The following is a 19,714-nucleotide window of genomic DNA, read 5'->3' as shown; positions in this document are numbered from 1 at the left end:
ATGAATCCCAAAGGATGCCTATGGTGTCATGCAGCTGGATGGAGCTATCCTGTATCAGGGTACCAGCATTTTCCACTGACTACTGGTTCTCTGTGGTGCCCTTACAGATGTACACAGACACTTAAATTAGACTGATGCCATTCAACAATTGGCACCTGGAAATGCTTGCTGGCACCTGCCAGGGCCATAACAATTCATCCACTGAAGAGGAGCTTGACTATGACTATAACAGGGGCACTACAAAGACCAGGCAAGTAACATGGGAATGGTGCTACCAAGAGAAGGACCAGCATAAGTCTCATCTAGTAGTAAGTTTTATGGCACTATTACGATTTGAAAATGATGCTCACTAAACCTTTTTGCTTAAACAGAAATAATAAATGGCATCAATAATGCTGTGATCTCAGAAATCTGGGATATACAGTAACATAGACAAACTGCTGGAGGAACTCAGTAGGTTAGGCAGCATCAATGGAAATGAATAAATAGTTAATGTTTTGTGACAAGACACTTCTTCAGGACGGGAACTGAAGGGGGAAAGATGCCAGAATAAAAAGGTGGTGGGAGGGGAAGGAGGACAAGCTAGAAGGTGATAGGTGAAGCCAGGCAGTGGGAAAAGGTTAAAGAGCAGCAGAAGAAGGAAACTAATAGGGGAGGAGAGTGGACCTTGCATGAAAGGGAAGAAGGAGAAGCACAAGGTGGAGATGATAGGCAGGTGAGGAGAAGAGGAAGAGGTCAGAGTGGAGAATAGAAGAAGAGGGAAGGGCGAGAGAACGAAAAAAGTACCAGACGGATAAATCAGTGTTCATGCCAACAGGTTGGAAGCTACCTTGATGGAATACGAGATGTTGTTCCTCCTTCCTGAGAGTGGGATCATCGTGGCAAAAGTGAGGCCGTGGACTGACGTTTGGGAACAGGGATAGGCATACAAATTTAAATGGTGGTCCGCCAGGAAATTCCACTTTTGGTGAATGGAATGGAGGTACTCAACAAAACAGTCCCGCAACTCACCAATGTAGAGGAGGCTGCATTGACAGCACCAGACACAGTCGACAACCCCAACAGACTCGCAGGTGAAGTGTTACCTCACCTGGAAGGATTGTTTGGGGCCATAAATGGATGTAAGGGAGGAGGTAAATGGGCAACTGTAGTATTTCTGTCAATTCCAGGGATATGTGGCAGGAGGGAGATTAGCGGAGGTGGATGGAGGGACAAGGGAATTTCACAGGGAGCAATCCCAGCTGAGGATGACGGGGGGGGGAGGCGTGGGTAGGTAAAGCTCAGTTTGGTGGGAGGATCTCATTGACGATGGCAGAAGTTACGGAGAATGATATGTTGGATAGGGAGGCTCATATTGTGGTCGGTGAGGACAGTATATGCAGTATATGAAATCTCTAATGATCCAGAGACCATAAAGTTTGGGGTAACAGTGACCTGAACATTTTGTGGAGAGTAGTCCAAGCATGGGTGTTTGGTGTAGCTCTGTCTGCACAGAGTCAATTTTACAGAGCTGGAGACAGAAAAGTTCCTGCCTATATACTCTTAGAGCACACGATGTTTGAAAATGAGCCTTTTCCCTGCCCCCTCCATCAGGGCCACCTGAACTGGTCCACCTTGCTTCTGACACTTGTCCTGTAATGACAGCACATGCAGTACGGAGATTAGGACCATCACAGAGATAAATAGATCAGTGACAAGGCACCTCACCCACTGCGTCAGAGACGACATGTAGTAACCTCCCAAATTATCAAGCAGCCTCCCTGCTTCACTGCACATGGTAGAAGTATGTCATTTGATAAATAAGTAAACGAAAAGTGAAGAATAACCCTTTACACAGTGTATCTGTACTGAATTCTATAACAACTTCAGGTACTAATGCACAAGATGAAAACTATATAGAGAACGATGCCATTCCATGGATTACGGTACACTGGATATAGAAATACTGAAGTGAATTTCACGAATTGCCACATTATTCAGAATGACTGGGTTTCCACAATGTCCATTCTGAAACTTAAAAACAGTGTTACATGAATCAGTTTCTAGAAAGGTCTCTTTAATACTTGCACTACATTTGAATTCCTGGTACATTTAAGCTAAGGATCCAGCTTTTTCAGGCTTAGGAACAACTTGAATTCAATCTGTTTGGTAATGAATATGCTTATGTATGATAAACATCACCCAACAGCTTCTTCCTGTGCAGTAATTGCTTATTGTTTCAAGCAACACAGATAGCACTGAAGAATATTTCCATGCATTTGATGTTAAATCGCTCTGTATGAGTCTTTTATACAACTCTAGCAATGCTCCAGAATCATAGCAGGAATCACATAAAATGATGCACCAAGGAGAGAGGAAGATAATTGGTATGATCAACTATGTATAATAATAAGATACAAAACATAATTTTGCTCATTTATGAAATTATATTTTAGCTAAATATTCTAATCTCATTTTCATGCAGAATTGGGAAATGTCATAAAAAGAAAAAGTAATCCCATAATTTCAGTTCTTTAATATCTAAAAATCTCTGCTTTGAACATATTTGGCATCTGGCCCAGTACAGCCCTTTTGAATAGTTAATTCCAAACATTCACTATCCATTGGTGCAAAAATTTCTTCAGTTTAGTCTAACCAGAACTTAAAGCATGGCCAAGTGCTGGGCCACCTTCGATCCACAGAGGATATTTTACCTTCTCGATGTCAATGTTGAGGCAGAATTGGTCAGTCTGATTTTTGAAACAGACCCAAATTACCTAAGCTTGACCCTCGACTGTATATTAAGATATTAATGACATCCCAAGAAAACAGCATGAATGGCAAGACATCTCCACATCTGCCCTGTGAAGCAATGAGTGGCATTCCACACCTACTGACCTCTTGGTTTTACTGAGCTTCAGCCTCCTATATCATCAGCGATCACTGTTGTAGTGTGAATGAAATCACGCAAGACAGACTTACTGGTAGATGCAAAACAGCTTCTTTATTTGACGAAATAAGGTACAGCAGCAGGCACCATATCATACAGAGACGCTTTCGGTGGAAAGGTGTACTGGCCCAATGTGGGGCTCGATATTTATTTGCTAAAAACAAAGGACAATTCATATTTACAAAGTATAGACAATGCTTTCTTTTGAAGCTACATACAAACTTAACACCTGATTACATTCATCCCACAGTCGCCTGCAGGTCTGGGCTGGTATTCACAGCTTTTAGGAAATGCATTGTTACAAATGGACTCAGATTCTGGTATTCACAGCTTTTAGGAAATGCATTGTCAAGGAACAGTGGACCGGTGGCTGAAGCCAATTACTAAGTGTTAATGACCTAAACCCAAAAATTACTCTAACAATCACCCTCACCAGGTGAGGGTATAACCTCTCTACAGCTAGCCAACACCGATGGAGTCTTCAAGACAACCTACGTTGCTGTGTGGTCCAAACATTGGTGCACAGTACCAAGGAAAGCCCACTGTCTAAGTTTAACACTGAGATCTGATATTAACCACTTATCCAATAAAGATGCAATTGCTTCATTTGGCAAATTCGCAATTGATAAACAAATGCATACTCCACAGCCTAATCCAAAACAGTACCTATTCTGTGCAGCTCCTAATCTATGCCTGGCAGTGTTTATCTGGAAGCTGGCCATCATTAATGTTAATCACCCACTACTCAAAACTGATCCTTCTCCCTCTTCGGCGGCCCCTTGGAATTAAAGTTGACTTGTTTCTACTCCAATTCTGTGAGTCCTCAGGAGACTAAAAATTCCTTTGCAGGATCCACAGACTCTGCCACATGTGGGGCATATAGTGGTTGACATTGAGTTATTTGGGATTTTGTAAAATTCTTTCACTATTTCAATCTGCTCTCCACATGGTCCCATTATAGAGACTGAAAGTTTGCAATGCCTTGCTGGGGCAGAAAATTAATCAAGATATCTGCTAATAATGCAGTAAACACACTGCACTATCACTGGGATTGGAGAGGTGTAAATCTCAATGTTAACTAATAAATATACTCATTGTTCAAAAGGTCTAGGAAAGGTTAAATAATCTGAGGTACTGTACCTTTCAAACAGTTTTCAAATTGACTTCTTCCCCTCTTTCCTGTCAAAGAAATAGCCTTGCCATGAGCATTTCCTGTCTGTTAATTAAGCCTTGCACCAGTGGACTCAACTCCTCATTAACAGATTAGCTGATCAGTTCATCAGTACATAATGGATAATGTTTGCCCCAAACTCCAAGAACATGAAGTTCAGCACCAGCTGAAGGAGATGCCAGCCACCAAATTAAACAAGAAATTCAAAAACCATTTGGTCAATTTTATTAATTATCATTATGCATTTGATCCTGGATTTGATGTTGACATTTTGATTGTTTACTTCAAGTCAAGTTTCAGCTAGTATCCAAGAGTAATTTAATGCTTGACTAGAGGAATGTAATGTCACAGTCTGAATTTCTCCTTAGGCAATATACAGTCATGGCCAAGTACCACAAAATGTAAAAATTTGTCATATTTTGATTTGCTAGACTTTGTGTTTTCTATTTTAAACTACTTAATCTTTACTGGAATATCATCAAGCAGAATGTCCCAACAAAGGTCATGGATAATCATATTGGATTTTACCTGAGAGAGCAATCGACCTTTCCTGATCCTTTCTACGTGCATCTGGTTTGATGGATGATAGCCCCCAGCTCCTGGAGGCTCTCATTAGACTGAACATTAATGCATGCATGTCAACAAACCTCTTTCCGTATATTTCCCATGGTCTAGCTGAAGAATGGTATTATGGTATTGATTAGACAGGATTCAGTGCAGCAACCTAAAAATCTACTTACGTTTGTTGATTGTCACCTTGTTGGACGCTTGTAGGCTACAATTATTTATCAGAGGCCAAGTCAGTCACTAAGAGGGGCTTTACATGAACATTTTTTAAGGATATGCAGAAACAAAATTCACAGATTATTCTATAATATTTCATATTCAGTCTGAATTATGTACTTTGATGAGCAGAAAAGCAAGCCCGTAAATCCGACATGGTTAGTTATGAATCATTTAATAATATTGGCTGAATACACTTTGCCCAAAATGAAAAATTGCTATCGTTGAACACTTTGTAAGGTAGCCACAAGGTAGATAACTCTCATTCTCATATCATCACAAGTTGAGATACATTAATTATTAGATAATTTCAGGGTAGTAATTACAACAGAATACCTGTATAGCAGTATGTTGGATTAACTGATAAACACAGATTGCTGGGAGTTCATCAGGTCCCACTTGGCTCCTAGTTAGAAGTACTGCTCATCTGGGTCCAGCCTCAGGATCACCACTATAATGTGGCTGGGTATGGGATAGATTTTGTGTTGGAGTGTGTTTCTCCAGTGAGAAGGAAGCATAATGAGTCTTGGGATGTTTTCCTGAGTTACAGAGGCTATATAAATGCAAGGTGTTGTTTTCATTGCTTGTCTGCACTAGCAGAGCGAATGAAAGTGATCACTTAAAGTTTTAAGCTTTAAAGCAATCATTTGAAGTTACACCCTTAGCTGTGTACCCGGATCTTATCAGTGTTTCTTGTGTTTATCATTGTTTGGCTGAAATCGTCTGAAATATGCTTTTGAATTAAATTATGTGTTTATACCTCCCTCCAGTACACTTGACAGACAAGGCTGCACATGCATTCCATCTGCCAGAAAATGTCAGCAGTGACACCTGGTGGCAGGGCTGGTGGAATAGTGTCCCACCTCCTGCAGTACTTTTCAGCGTACAGGAGAAAATCCAGGCCAACAGTGTTGGAGGGAATGCTCTCTGACAATAGATCCAACCTGAAATACCTGATTCAAATTCCATCCTCTGCTGTACATGCTAGATTTGTAATACAGTCAAGTCAAATTTATTGCCTTATGCACAAGTTCGAGAGGTACAATGAAAAAATGCTTGCAGAAACATCACAGGCATGTAGGTACAGATGACTCACAGAACATAATAGAATAGAGAGATCTAATACTTAACATTTGGAGTATTGTGCATATTTAGGGAGAAATATGTCACCATAAAGTGTATAGTGATAATCAAATGCCTTTTCCTTACTTGCTCCTGCACCTGTGGTACGACGTGGTATTTGAGAAGAGGGATGAGTCAGATTCATTTCCTTAACAAATTTTCCCAGCAGTCACTTGTGTTGCTGCCAATTCCATTTTTAATTACTTAACTTCTATGTCCCTAGTGGACAATAAGTTTCAATTAAGCAACTGAATCTGAGGTAAATAGCTTCCATCACTATTTAAATAGCTTTGCTGTAAAATGGATACAGCTTAAATAAGAACAGTTCCCCTGTTTTGGCATAAAGTCATGAGAGGATGAATACCTTTCATTTTTCTTCTTCCGGGGAAGAGGGTATCAAAAGCAGAGAACATAGGTTTAAGGTGAGAGGGGATAGATTTAAAAGGAACCTGAGGTTTAAAAGGAATTTCTTCATGCAGATGGTGGTGCATCTTGAAGCAGGTACAATAACATTTAGAAGACATTTGGAGAGACACGTGGATAGGAAAGGCTTAGGGTCAAATGCAGGTAAATGGGATGAGTTTAGTCAGCAGGCCAAGCAGCATCTATAGGAAGAGGCGCAGTCGACGTTTCAGGCCGAGACCCTTCGTCCTGACGAAGGGTCTCGGCCTGAAACGTCGACTGCGCCTCTTCCTATAGATGCTGCTTGGCCTGCTGCGTTCACCAGCAACTTTGATGTGTGTTGCTTGAATTTCCAGCATCTGCAGAATTCCTGTTGTTTGAGTTTAGTCAGGGTCTTTTACCGTGCTATATTATTCTAGGACTCTGTTTTGTTCGTGCTGCTTAATACCAATAATAAAGATAAGGAGGGCTAACATTGATGGCCCAATTTGAATAACACTGATTTAGCAATAATGACAGTAAATTCAACGCACAGACTGAGCAGCCACGCTTGCAGGGCAACGGAAGCTTGGCTGACCTTAAAAAAAGCTGTCTAGATAGGCTACCAGAAAAACCTTTGATCCCAAATTCCTATCGTAGGTGTGTATTCTACTGAAAATGTTCTGTCATAATCTATATCCACTTCAGTGCTGACTCATTCTGAGCAATCATACCAAAGTATTCTGTGCAATTAATGAAGAAAAACTCTGTAAATGTTGATCTTGAATGGAATCATTAAAATTTTACAGCATCCAACAGAACAGATTCTTTTGGAGCTGGAAACATCTTTCTCACTGATTAACCACTCCTGGTCCCCATATATATGTCATAAGAGGGCAATGGAAGTGAACCCAAATGCAAGACACAGACACTGAAGTACTAGGAAATAGACTATGTTTATTAAGAATGCTAGGGAAGCCAAGGAGTGAAGACAAAATGAAAATACAAAGGTAGACGAAGAGTAACAAACCGGAAAACCTGGACTTGGACTTGGGACTTGAACTTGACAGGGAACTCAGGTCATGACTTGGGACTCGGGACCTGGCAGGGACTCGGAACCTGAGTCTAGACTTGGCTCTTGACTAGAACTAGGACTTGGCTTGGACTGGGCTCTCGACTTGGACTAGGCTCAGACTTGACTTAGACACAGGACACAGGACACGGAACACTGAGCCAGGACTCCTCCTTGGACACAGGACATCGAGCCGAGACTCTTCTTAGACACAGGACAGAGAACACTGAGCCGGGGCTCCTCCTTGGACACAGGACATCGAGCCGAGACTCTTCTTAGACACAGGACAGAGAACACTGAGCCGAGGCTCCTCCTTGGACACAGGACAGAGAGCATTGAGCCAAGACTCCTCCTTGGACACAGGACAGAGAGCCAGGACTCTTCTTAGACACAGGACATGGAACACTGAGCCGGAGCTCCTCCTTGGACACAGGACATAGAGACAAGACTCTTCTTAGACACAGGGCACAAAACACTGAGACCGTTCCTCCCTCAGGGTAGCGGCAAATGGCCAGATCTACCCAGCAGAGGAAAGAACATGGAGAGACAAAAACCACACAATGACAGACTGTTCTTTATCTTGACACGAAAAGGCTCCAAGGAGCTGCAAGCCCGTGACGTGGCCCTGGAACTACAGGCAGCATCTCTAGTATCACTCTGGCGGGTTAACTTGACGGGGATTCTGATGAGGTTACTGACGAGGACTGTCCAGCAAGGAATCACTGGATCCCAGAGCTATTTATGTTGCCAGCCCGAAATGAGAATCAGGTGCCTCAATTAAAGCACCCAATGGAACAAGGGTAAAAGGGAATAGCCAGAATACGGAATCCACGGACCGGACTGTGAACCAGAATGCAGACTTCATGGACCAGACTGTGACAGTATGCCCCCCTCTATGGGAGTCTTCTGGTGATCCAACAGGCTTGCCTGGATTATCGGCAACCCGGGCAAGTGGGGGGGTTTTCAAGAAGAGGGAACGCTGGATGGCGAGAGTTTAACGACAGTGTCTTTGTCGCTGGGTCCATGTTTGACTGGGCTGTTCTGTCATAAGAGGGCGATGGAAGCAGACCCAAATGCAAGACACAGACACTGAGGTACTGGGACCTGGACTATGTTTATTAAGAATGCTAGGGAAGCCAAGGAGAAAGGACAAAATGATAACACAAAGGTAGATGAAGAGTGACAAACCTAAAAACCTGGACTTAGACTTGGGACTTGAACTTGACAGGGAACTCAGATCATGACTCATGACTCGAGGCTTGGCAGGGACTCGATACCTGGGTCTAGACTTGGCTCTTGACTGGGACTAGGACTTGGACTTGGAACTTGACTCTCGACTTGGTCTAGGCTCAGACTTGACTTAGACACAGAACAGCGAATACTGAGCTGGGGCTCCTCCTTGGACACAGGACATAGAGCTGGACACAAAACATTGAGACCGTTCCTCCACTCAGGGTAGCGGCAAACGGCCGGACCTACCCAGTGGAGGAGAGAACACAAAGAGATAAAACCACTCAACGATAGACTGTTCTTTATCTTGACACGAAAAGGCTCCAAGTAGCGGCAAACCCTCGACGCGGCCCAGGAACTACAGACTCAATCCGGCGGGTTAACTGTCATAGAGGGGGCACTGGGAGCGGACCCAAATGCAAGACACAGACACTGAAGTACTACAAACAGGACTAGAATTATCGAAGTAGCAAGGTGTGACAGGAAGAAACGATGCTGGACATGACACAGGCCCTGGACGAGACTAGGATGCAGGGCCTGGGCTAGGACATGGACAAGAAACACGGAACCCGGACAAGGAACTAGGAACAAGGAGCCTGGACTAGTGACATGGAATTCCAGAACCAGAGCCTGGACAAGGACCCAGAACCTGGGTCTTGGTTGGGACTTGGAACCTGGGTATTGACTCAGAACCGGAACCCGGGTCTAGGCTAGGGCTCGTGACTAGGACCTTGGCAAAGACAGGACGTGGAACTCCTGCACAGGATGAGGTGCATGGACAGGACAAGAACATAAAGCCTTGACTTGGACAGGACGAGGTTCTTGGGCGTGGCTTGGACAGGATGAGAGACTCCTGGACAGGACAAGGGAGCCCCAGAACTGGGCTGGGCGAGGTACTGCTGGGCTGAGTGAGGCACATGGACAGGATGTGAACACGAAGCCTTGACTTGGTCGAGGAAGACAGGAATGCAAAGCCTTGGTTGAGGGAGACAGGAACGCAGAGCCTTGGTAATCTTGAGAGACAGGAACATGGAACACAGAGCCGGGACCCCTCCTTGGAAGCAGGACGTAGGGCCAGGACTCATACACAGAACACTGAGAGACAGATCTCCACTCAAGGTAGCGGCAAATGGCCAGACCTACCCAGCGGAGGCGAGGGCACAAAGAGACAGTTCCCAACTCGGGATAGCGGCAAACAACCGGACCTACCTAGCGAAGGCATGGACACAGAGACGGTTCCCAACACTAGGTAGCGGCAAACGGCCGGACCTACCTAGTGAAGGCATGGACACAGAAACAGTTCAAAACAACAATAGACAGTTCCTTATCTTGCTCCAGCGGTTGAACTTGACAGTGGTGCAGGCGAAGTTTGCAGGCAAGGGTACAGGCGAGGCAAGGCTTCAGGTGGGGTGAGGCGAGGCGAGGTGAGGTTTCAGGCGAGGCAAGGCGAGGTTTCAGGCGAGGCAAGGCAAAGCTTCAGACATTAGTTGCAGGGCAAGGCTTCAGGAAGAAGGTGCCGAGAAGGGATTCAGACAGGGGAAAAGGAATAGCCGGAATATGGAATCCATGGACTGGACTGTGAACCGGAATGCGGACTTCACGGACCAGACCGTGACAGTATAAGCCTTCAATAAACCTTAGCCATCATTTGAAAGACTTTGAGAATTGTTGACAGTAGGTATTTAACCTCTGACTCCCATCACCTACCAGATAGAGGAATGCAGCCACAATCTGACTGAACAAAATAATGAATCCACCCATCTTGTAACAAGTGTGAAGTGAGATCAGATCTTGGTAAACTGGTAAATTGGTTATTATTGCCACCTTAACCAAGTACAGTGAAAACTTAGTTTTGTATGCCATCCATACAGATCATTTTATTATAACAATACAATGCAATAGTATAAAAGAAAACAATAACAGAATGCAAAATGAAGTGTTACTGAGAAAGCACAGTACAGCCAGGCAATAAGGAGCAAGGTCATGGCAAGAGAAATTTTGAGGTCAAGAGTCTATCTTATCAAACCCACCTACTTTAAGCAAGCTTCAATTATACCGGTGCCCAAGAAGAACATGGTAAACTGCATTAATGACTATCATCTAGTAGCGCTTACATCCACTGTGATGAAGTGTTTTGAGAGGTTGATCATGAAACACATCAATTCCTGCACTAGGAGTGATTTGGATCCAATCCAATTTGCCAACCGGCATGACAGGTTAACAGCAGATGCCATTTCATTGGCTCTTCACTCAGCCCCGGAACATCTGGACAGTGAAGGTACATACATCATGATGCTTTTCATTGACTACTGCTCAGCATTCAACACTGACATTCCCTTGAAACTAATTGATAAACTCCAAGACCTAGGCCTTGATACCCGTTGGTGCAATGGATCCTCGATTTCCTCACTTGCAGATCCCTGTCAGTATGGATAGGCAACAAACATTCCTACACACTCAAGATCAGTACAGGTGTTCTACAAGGCTCCTGCTCTATCAACTTTATACTTATGACTGCGAGGCTAAGTACAGCTCCAATGTCATAGTTAAGTTTACTGACAGCATCACTGTTGTTGGCCAAATCAAGATTGGTGACGGACAGGCATAGAGGAGGGAGACTGAAAATCTCTTTGAATGGTTCCACAAGAACAACCTTTCACCCAATGTCAGCAAAACCAAAGAGGTAATTATTGACTACAGAAAAAAGAAACCAGAGGTCCAAGAGCTAGTCCTCATTAGGGGATCAGAGGTGGAGAGGATCAGTAAGTTTAAATTACTTGGCATTATCATTTCAGAGGGTCTGTCCTGGGACTAGCATGTAAGTTACATTTCAAAGAAGGCACAGCAATGCCTCTACTTTCTTAGAAGTTTATGCAGATTCGGCACATCATCTAAAACTTTGACAAACCCTATAGATTCACAGTGAAGAGTATCCTGACTGTTTGCATCATGGCCTAGTATAGGAACACCACTGCCCAAGAGCAGAAAGGCCTACAAAAAGTAGTGGATACAGCCCAGTTCCATCACAGGAAAAACCTTCCCCACCATTGAACACATCCACAAGAAGTGCTGCCGGAATAAAGCAGCATCCATCATCAAAGACCCCCACCATCCAGCACATGTTTTCTTCTTGCTGTTGCCATCCGCAAGGAACTATAAGTGCCTTAGGTCCCATACCACCAGGTCCAGGAACAGTTATTACCCTTCAACGATCAAGTTTCTGTGCCAGTGTGGATAAATTCACTCACCCCAACACTAAACTGATTCCACAACATGTGGAATCACTTTCAAGACCTGTATTATTTATTTCTTTATGTATTTGCATATTTTGTCTTCTTTTACACATTGATTGTTTGTCCGTCATTGTTTGTGTGTAGTTTTTCATTGATCCTATTGTGCTTCTTTTTTCTACTATGAATGCCTGCAAGAAAATGAGTCTCAGGGTAGTATATGGTGACATACACATACACTGATATAAATTTACTTTGAACTTTGAGACCAAGGGACCATTCTTGTAACTGCAGGATAGATCTTGGCATTTCTTCAGCTGGGGTAGTCTATCTGCAACAGGAATAATGTGCTGTCCCCCTCATGGTTTCACAGGGACTATTTGGGGAAAAGTATGGCAGTGTTCGCATACCCGGGGAGGTTGAGACTTCTGAATTTGAGATGATTCTGGATGCTGCTGTGGAGGCCCAGCTGGATACAAAAATCTTGGAAGAGTGGTACTGTCGAGATGAAAACTCTGTCCCACCAACGTACTACCTCAAACCAGAGTCTGAAATGCTGAAGAATTATCAGAATATGGTAATGTTCTCTATCATTCCGAATGCTTCCATTGTGCTTGTTTCCTGAGGCTGTGAATAATTTTCAATGGCTTCTTAAATTCTTCATGTGCTCTCCTTAGGCTCCTTTAGTGTATGAGCTTAGAACAATTTATTGTGTAGGAGGTGTGCCAGTGGAAACATCTACTAAAATATTCATCTTATAAACAGTGTTATAGTGGCTTGGAGCTTTACACCAATCTGGTCTAAGGCACTTGACTGAGGTATTACCTACAGTATCAGGTATCATGCATCTGGTGAGAAACTTAATCCATGCTAACAAAGAGATCAGTGGTTTAGAGATATAATAGAACAAAAATGTGAATGTGATAGTACAAAGGTTATGGAACTCAACAACTAACTTAGAAATCTGAGATGGAGATTTGAATTTAAGTACCACATAGCCAGCTGGCGATTTTAAGTTTATTTAAATAAATTTGTAATATTAAGCTTGTGTCAGCAATCTCCTTTGAACAGTCGGTTGGGATTGAGGATGACCTGGCTCCAGTGTGGTTCTGTGGGTCCTGGGTCAGACTGCACAAGGTGATTGATAGTTGGGTGGATGGGTGGGTAGGTTGGAGATGGGGGATCCATTCCACTATTTATGCTGTCCTTCTGGGTGCTCGGGAGAAGTGAACTCAAGCTCCTTGCTATTTCTTTGAGCGGACATTAGACAGGAACTTTAATAAGTTGGTGAAACGTTACAGCTTTCAAAAAGGACAGGAAAACATCCTTGAATCTTTGCCCACCTGGTGATCTGGTTCAGTATAGTAAAATATGAGGTCAGGCAGCATGTTAAAACAAAATCAAGTTGGTATAGGTAGCAGAAAAAGGAGGAGCAAATATTGGGTAGAATAAAGAGAATTTCTGCGATTGACTGAAATTACCCAGCTCTTAAATGGCAATTAAGCTCTTTTGTCTGTGTGGAGCTATTGCTCAAATTGTTAAATTTTGTTGTGTAGGCTGGCCTACTGGGACATGCCCAGCAGCGCAGAAACTTTAAATGAAATAAAAATAGGAGGAAAGGAGCAGAAATCAATTAAAGCCAGTTCAATATAAACAAAAAAGAAAGGGTAAATTACTTAAAGTTGGAGAATTCAATATTGTCCCACATGCTGCAGAGCAAGATGATTGATTCCTCTGAAATGACCTAGAAAAACACTGAGCTGCTAGGAAATTAGATTTGAGCAAGGAAATGTAGGTTTTCCGGATGCTGCCCACATCCTGCAATTGTATTTTGAAATTGCTCATAATTTGCTAATCAAGGACTATTGTGGCTGATAAGGTAGGTGTGGAAGCTGGATCAAATTAAATAGTTTTTACGCAACCTTTCAACTTTGCCAGACACAAGAGACTAGATGCTGGGATATGTAGCAACAAATTCTCTGCTGGAGGAACTCAGCAGGCTGACGTGCATCTGTTAGGGTGGGTGCAAGGGATGCAATTGACAATGTTTCTGGTTAAAACTCTATGAATATCAACAAGTATTCCCCGTCATGAAACCTGACAAACATTGACAAATTCTTCCCCCGCCCCAGATGCTCCTCAACCTCCTGAGTTTCTCCAGTGGATTGTTTAGTGCTTTTAATGTTAGTACTGCTACCTGGGCAGGTAATGCAGGTAGTGCCCTCGTTAAAGTAACAGATCAAACAAATTTTAAATTGGCTGATTTTTTTCCCAAGTTTGCTGATGATACCAAACTAGGAAGAGCATTTAAAGGGACATAAAAGGGTTGAGTGGGCACAAACATGGCACATGAAATAAATGTTGCACAAAATGTAACAATATGGACTTTGTGCAGAAAATAGAAAAGCAGAGATTTAATTTATATTTTGAAACACTGAATAATGTTGATGTTCAAGGGGATGGTAGGTGCCCTTGTACTGTATATAAGTTACAAGGTGAACAAACAGTCAAAGTAAGCAAATGGAGAGGCAAATGTGTTTTGGCCTTTATTATGAGAGGATCTGAGTACAGGAGTAAAGATGTCTCACTGCAATTATTGTGTACAGTTTGGATCTCCATGACTAACAAATAATATGCTTGCAATAAAGGGACTGCAGTGAAGATTCCCAAAGCAGGTACCATGATCTGTCATAAGAGGGTAAGTAGCATAGACTAGGCCTCAATTTTCTAGAATTTTAAGAAAAACTGAGGGGAGATTTCAGTGGAACTCATCAAATTCTTACAGGCTGGATGGAGGCAGGGAGGTGTTCACCTTAATTAAGGAGTCAGAACCAGGGTAACAGTCTCAGAATAAGACGTAGGCCATTTACAACTGAAATGATGCAGAAGGTGACGAACCTTTGGAATTCTCTACCTGGAGAACTATCAAGCATCAGTATCTGGGTTAGTTCAAAACAAAGATTGATAGTTTTCTGGACATTAAGGGCTATGCAATTGTGCAATAAAGTCACACTGAGGTTGTAGTTCAACCATAATTGTTTAGTGGCAGAGCAGAATCATTCAGTACAGGTAGTCTTCATACTCAACACTATAGCATTACTCCAGCTTCTAATTCTAATGCTCTTAAGTAAGCACTCACACACTACTAATTTTTAGCCTTATAACCACCTGCAGCACTTTGTTTGCATTCAGATGACCTTTGGGTTTCACCTTGACTTGTATTTATTTTTTAACTCTGAATCAAATGATTTGATTTTTTTGTCGTAAATATCATTGTGGAAAATAATAAAACTACATTGGATGGTTCGTGAGAACTATCAGTCCAAACACAATATTATGCAGACTCTGAGAGTGTATTTCTCCCTTCATCTACACATAGATATCATATTTTTCATACAACATGGGAGGAGGACATGCAGCCCATTGAGTTAAAGTTGGCTCTCAGATTATTCCCATCAACCCCACTTCCTCGCTCATTTCCCTGTAGGCTACTTCTCTGTGCATTCTGGGTAATTTACATGAAACAATTACCTTCCAACCTTGGGAGTGAAAAGTTGCATCTGCCTCAGCGTGGGGACTTTGGATTCAGTTAGGGCTAAATATCGTATTCAGTATTTAGTATTTTCAATTACTTAAGATGTTCTTAGTAAATCTTTTTATACAAATAAATCTTTTATGTTTTAATCACTTATATGGTTTAATTACATATATAAATATTAATAAATTTTACCTATCAGGGATGAGTACCTTTACCTAGGACACTAAAAGAGGTAAGGCAATCCAAACATTATTCCAGGCCATGGAACCAAATAGATCTGAAAGTTCAGCAGTACCATGCTCCCAGTACATGTACTGTATCTCAATCTCTGTTGATGATATATCAATGCAAATTTGGGCGTAGCAGGTTCTACACCTGTCAATAACTGTTTGAGTGTAACTCAATGCTAAAACAGGAAGTTACAGGAATGGAGTTTCCAAGCCAGTTTCTAAGTAAATGTAGGGCCATGGTATTCTAGGGGGGAACAACACAGTATGGAGTTCATGTGGTGCCATGTCATTTTGTAATAAAGGCCAACGCACTATCTGTGTTTCCAATTCCTTTAAGTTCATGCTTCGGTCAACCACATTTAGTATTTAGTGAACTAACTTTTTCAATTGTGCTACACTTGTACGTTTTTGAAAAATCAGCCAATGTGACAAGTTAAAAAATCTGTGAAAGGTAGAAAAGATATTTGGATCACATTTTTGTTATCACAGTCTTACAATATAACATTGGGCATTCATCAATTCATATATCCAACTTTCTTGAGTCGCATTTGAACTGTTAATAAATCTCTTGTATATTCTTGATCACCTGATAAGTTGTACAACTTGATCAATGAGTCTACTGCAGTCACAGATAGGAGGATGTCCTCTAATTCTACTGCTGTCCTTTTCCAGAGGAGTTCTAACTCTAACTGTTATAGACAAACAGAATAATCTGTAAATTTACTTGTGTTGTAGTTTCATAATACAATTAGATATTCTTGGAAAAGAAGACTGTACAATTTTTCTTTGCCATGTCATTGTGCCATTATGTTTAAGTCTAGAGTTGTTATTTATTTATTCCCACTATGCTGTCATCAATATCAAGGCAAACATTTATTGCTCATAACTAATTAGTCCTGTGATGCTGTGGTTGAGATGCCATTTCCAATTGTTCCCAATCTATCTGGTGAAGAAACTCCCAAAGTGCTTTAAGGAGGAAGTCCCAAAATTTTGGCCTAATAAGGCCAAGGCAAGTCAGGAGGACCTGTGACTTGAAGGGGAACAAGGAGGTGCAAGTGATCCAATGCACTTGCAATCTTGACCTGTATGGAATAGGTTCCAAGGTTTGGGAATACAGTATTACCAAAGAAGCCTTGGTGAGTTGCTGTACTTTAAGCAGAAAAATGAATCTCACGTATAGTGTAGGAAATTAAAATCAGACCGGCCCTTGTGGAATATAAAGATAGTGAGAAAGTGCTCAAGCAGGCTATTAGGGGTGCATGAAAATTCCTAGTTGAGCAGGATCAAAGAGAATCCCAAGGCATTTTATACTTTGACTAAGAAATGGAGGAGGAGGAAAGAGAGAGTAGGTCTACTTAAGGATAAAGGAAGAAATTTTTTTTTGGAATCAGAGTAAGTAACTAATGTACTAAGTGACTGCCTTGCATGACTATTTACCAAGGAGACGAATTTGGACAACAGTGAAAACATACTATTGTGCTCGGATTTTTTTTTAGATTAAGGAGGTGGTAAGTGCTGGGTCTTCTGAAAATCCTTAAAGTGGATAAGTCCAGAGGGCCTGATGGCATATATCTCAGAATACCAAAAAAGCAAGTGAGCAGATTGCTGTGTCTTTAACAAAGATTATTGTGTTGTCAGTAGCAACGGGAGAGGTCTCCAAGGACTGGAGTGTAGCTGTTCAGGAAGGGAAATAGGGATAATCCAGGTAATGATAGCCCGTGAGGCTCACATAAATGGTAGGAAAGCTATTGGAGAGGATACTTAGGGTAGGATTTATGCAATTTAGAGAGGCATGGCCTGCTTAGGGACAAATAGCATCAATTTGTGTGGGGCAGGTTATGCCTTACAAACTTTATTGGGTTTTTTAAGGAAGTGACAGCGGTGATTAATGAGGGTAAGGCAGTGGACATTAAGGTATTTGATAAGCTCCCTCATAGTAGATTGATTCTGAAGATAATGATGCATGGGATCTAGGGCAAATTGCATGTTTAGATTCAGAACTAGTTTGTCCATCAAAGACAGAGGATAGTGATGAAAGGCCATTATTATGGCTGGGGGTCTGTTAGCAGTGGTGTTTCACAAGGATCAGTGCTGGGGCCTCTGTAGTTTGTGATATATATCAATGGTTTGGTTGAAAATGTAGATAGGTGGATTACAAATTTGCAAATGACTCCGAGACCAGTGGAGTTATGAGCAATATAAAGGACTATCAAAGAATACAGTGGGATATATAGCAGCTATAGATATTGGTAGAAAAGTGCCAGATGGAATTTAATCTGGGCAAATGTGAGATTGTTGCACTTTGGGAAGTTAAATGAAAGAGGAAAGTTTATGATTAATGGTAGACCCATGAACAGCAGATGTTGAATATAAGAGTAAAGAAGTCATGCTGCAGCATGAAAACTTTGGTCATCCACGCTTGAAGTAACATGCAGTTCTGGTCACCCCATTATAGGAATGATGTGGAGAGTAAAGAAAGGGTGAAGAAGAGATTTACCAGGATGCTGCCTGGATCACAAGGAAAGGTTGGACTAACATGTCCCTGAATGTTTGTGAAGAGAACTTTGTAATGTAAAGGCCTGGTAGTTGGCATTGCTTCTTTGGACAGACCACCTATGCATCCATGTTGTGTTGGCTTAGAAAAACAGATTGTCTTGATAGGAATCAGCTCAGACTCCATCGCTTTGGTTCAGTTTGGGAGTTGGCCAGATCAGATAAGGGTAGCAAAGTTCCTTTCCAACAGACATCAGTGAATAGGATAGGGTTCTACAGCAATCTAGTAAATAGTCTAGAAATTTGATGACTCCTATTTTGGCACTAAAAAAGCATTATGCTTACCATTAGTTCCCCATTGGTTCTCAGGGCCAAATTGAAGAAAAATTCTTTGAAAAGACATTTGAAATCACATAAGTGGGGTTTACATCCATCTGTGGTTCCAGATGGAACAGCGCTCAGTTTGGTCCAGCAGACAGCACTGCTGCTCAGCTCATGGAAAGGCATCTTACCAGCTCATCACTGGAAAAATGCCTCACAGGATGTTGTAGCACACACTATGCATTATTGTAGGGGTCCAAGCAGACTGCCATCGGTCCTGAAACTCCCAGGCAAGTTTGTGATGTTAGTAGTATGCCTCTGGAAACAGCAAGAAAAGTAACAATTTGTTCTTATTTTAGTGAATCTCTTCCACATCATTTATTGGAGCTTGAACTAAAACTCATATCGGTGTAGGCAAAATCATTCATTAATTTGATGTTCGTAGTTATGGACCTGATTCAGGAGAAAAGCCAGGCATACTAAAAGAAATCACTCACAGTACCTGATCCAGTTCTGTGATAGGTAAAATTTCATATGGAAGGTGTGATATTTTCTGGGTAAAATTCATTTTTAACATGATAGTGCATAGAAGATGTGCCGCACAATCCAATTTATTTGCTTAATTTTCTAAACAAGTGCAGTCTAAGCTATTCTCAGAAGTTACTAATGATTTTGAAAGGAATTGATATGGTATCTCTTACTTTGTGTTATATGGAATTGTAAATTCTGCCAACCCCAAGAAATGGAAGGAAATATCAGAGGAAATTAAGAAAGTTTTTAAAACTGCTGTAAACCTACTTCAGCAGCGAGGAACAATGCATAGTTCCAAAGCCAAGAAGTATCTCTGTTCGGGTAAGAACTTATACTTTTTTACTACAAAATAAATAGTTCAATAAGGAAAATGAAACCAGTTGCATTGTGGCTAGAACTGTGTTTCAAAGAGTATAATAATTAATCAGTGTTATCAGTGAAAGTTATCAGAAGTTCTTGGACACTTACAATCTGGCCTACCCAGAAAGAAGTGCAGGAGCAGATTTGCCAATCAACCAAGTGTAAATCAAAGCCATCAGGAAAGTTATTAGGACCAACAAGCAAAATTTTATTTTGGGCGGTATGATAGCGTAGTGATTAACACAACACTTTACAATACCAACGACCCAGATTCAAGTCCCATTGCAATCTGTAAGAAGTGGTTCTTTGTCCTCACAACTGCG

At 41.7% G+C, this 19,714-nt stretch overlaps 1 protein-coding gene across 1 annotated transcript in view; it reads left to right on the top strand.

Annotated features, from left to right (window-relative positions):
• The window catches only part of LOC134343446 (NACHT and WD repeat domain-containing protein 2), a 163,539-nt gene that overhangs the window by 131,588 nt on the left and 12,237 nt on the right, over positions 1-19,714 (top strand). Inside the window, 2 exon segments of the mRNA XM_063042151.1 lie at positions 12,292-12,495; positions 19,241-19,352. Of these exon segments, the coding sequence (XP_062898221.1) occupies positions 12,292-12,495; positions 19,241-19,352 (316 nt within the window).

This window comes from Mobula hypostoma, chromosome 3 (genome assembly GCF_963921235.1).
Source record: "Mobula hypostoma chromosome 3, sMobHyp1.1, whole genome shotgun sequence".
NCBI classification, from domain to species: domain Eukaryota; kingdom Metazoa; phylum Chordata; class Chondrichthyes; order Myliobatiformes; family Myliobatidae; genus Mobula; species Mobula hypostoma.
Note: the sequence above shows the minus strand (reverse complement) of the source record. Positions and strands in the feature narration are given on the sequence as shown.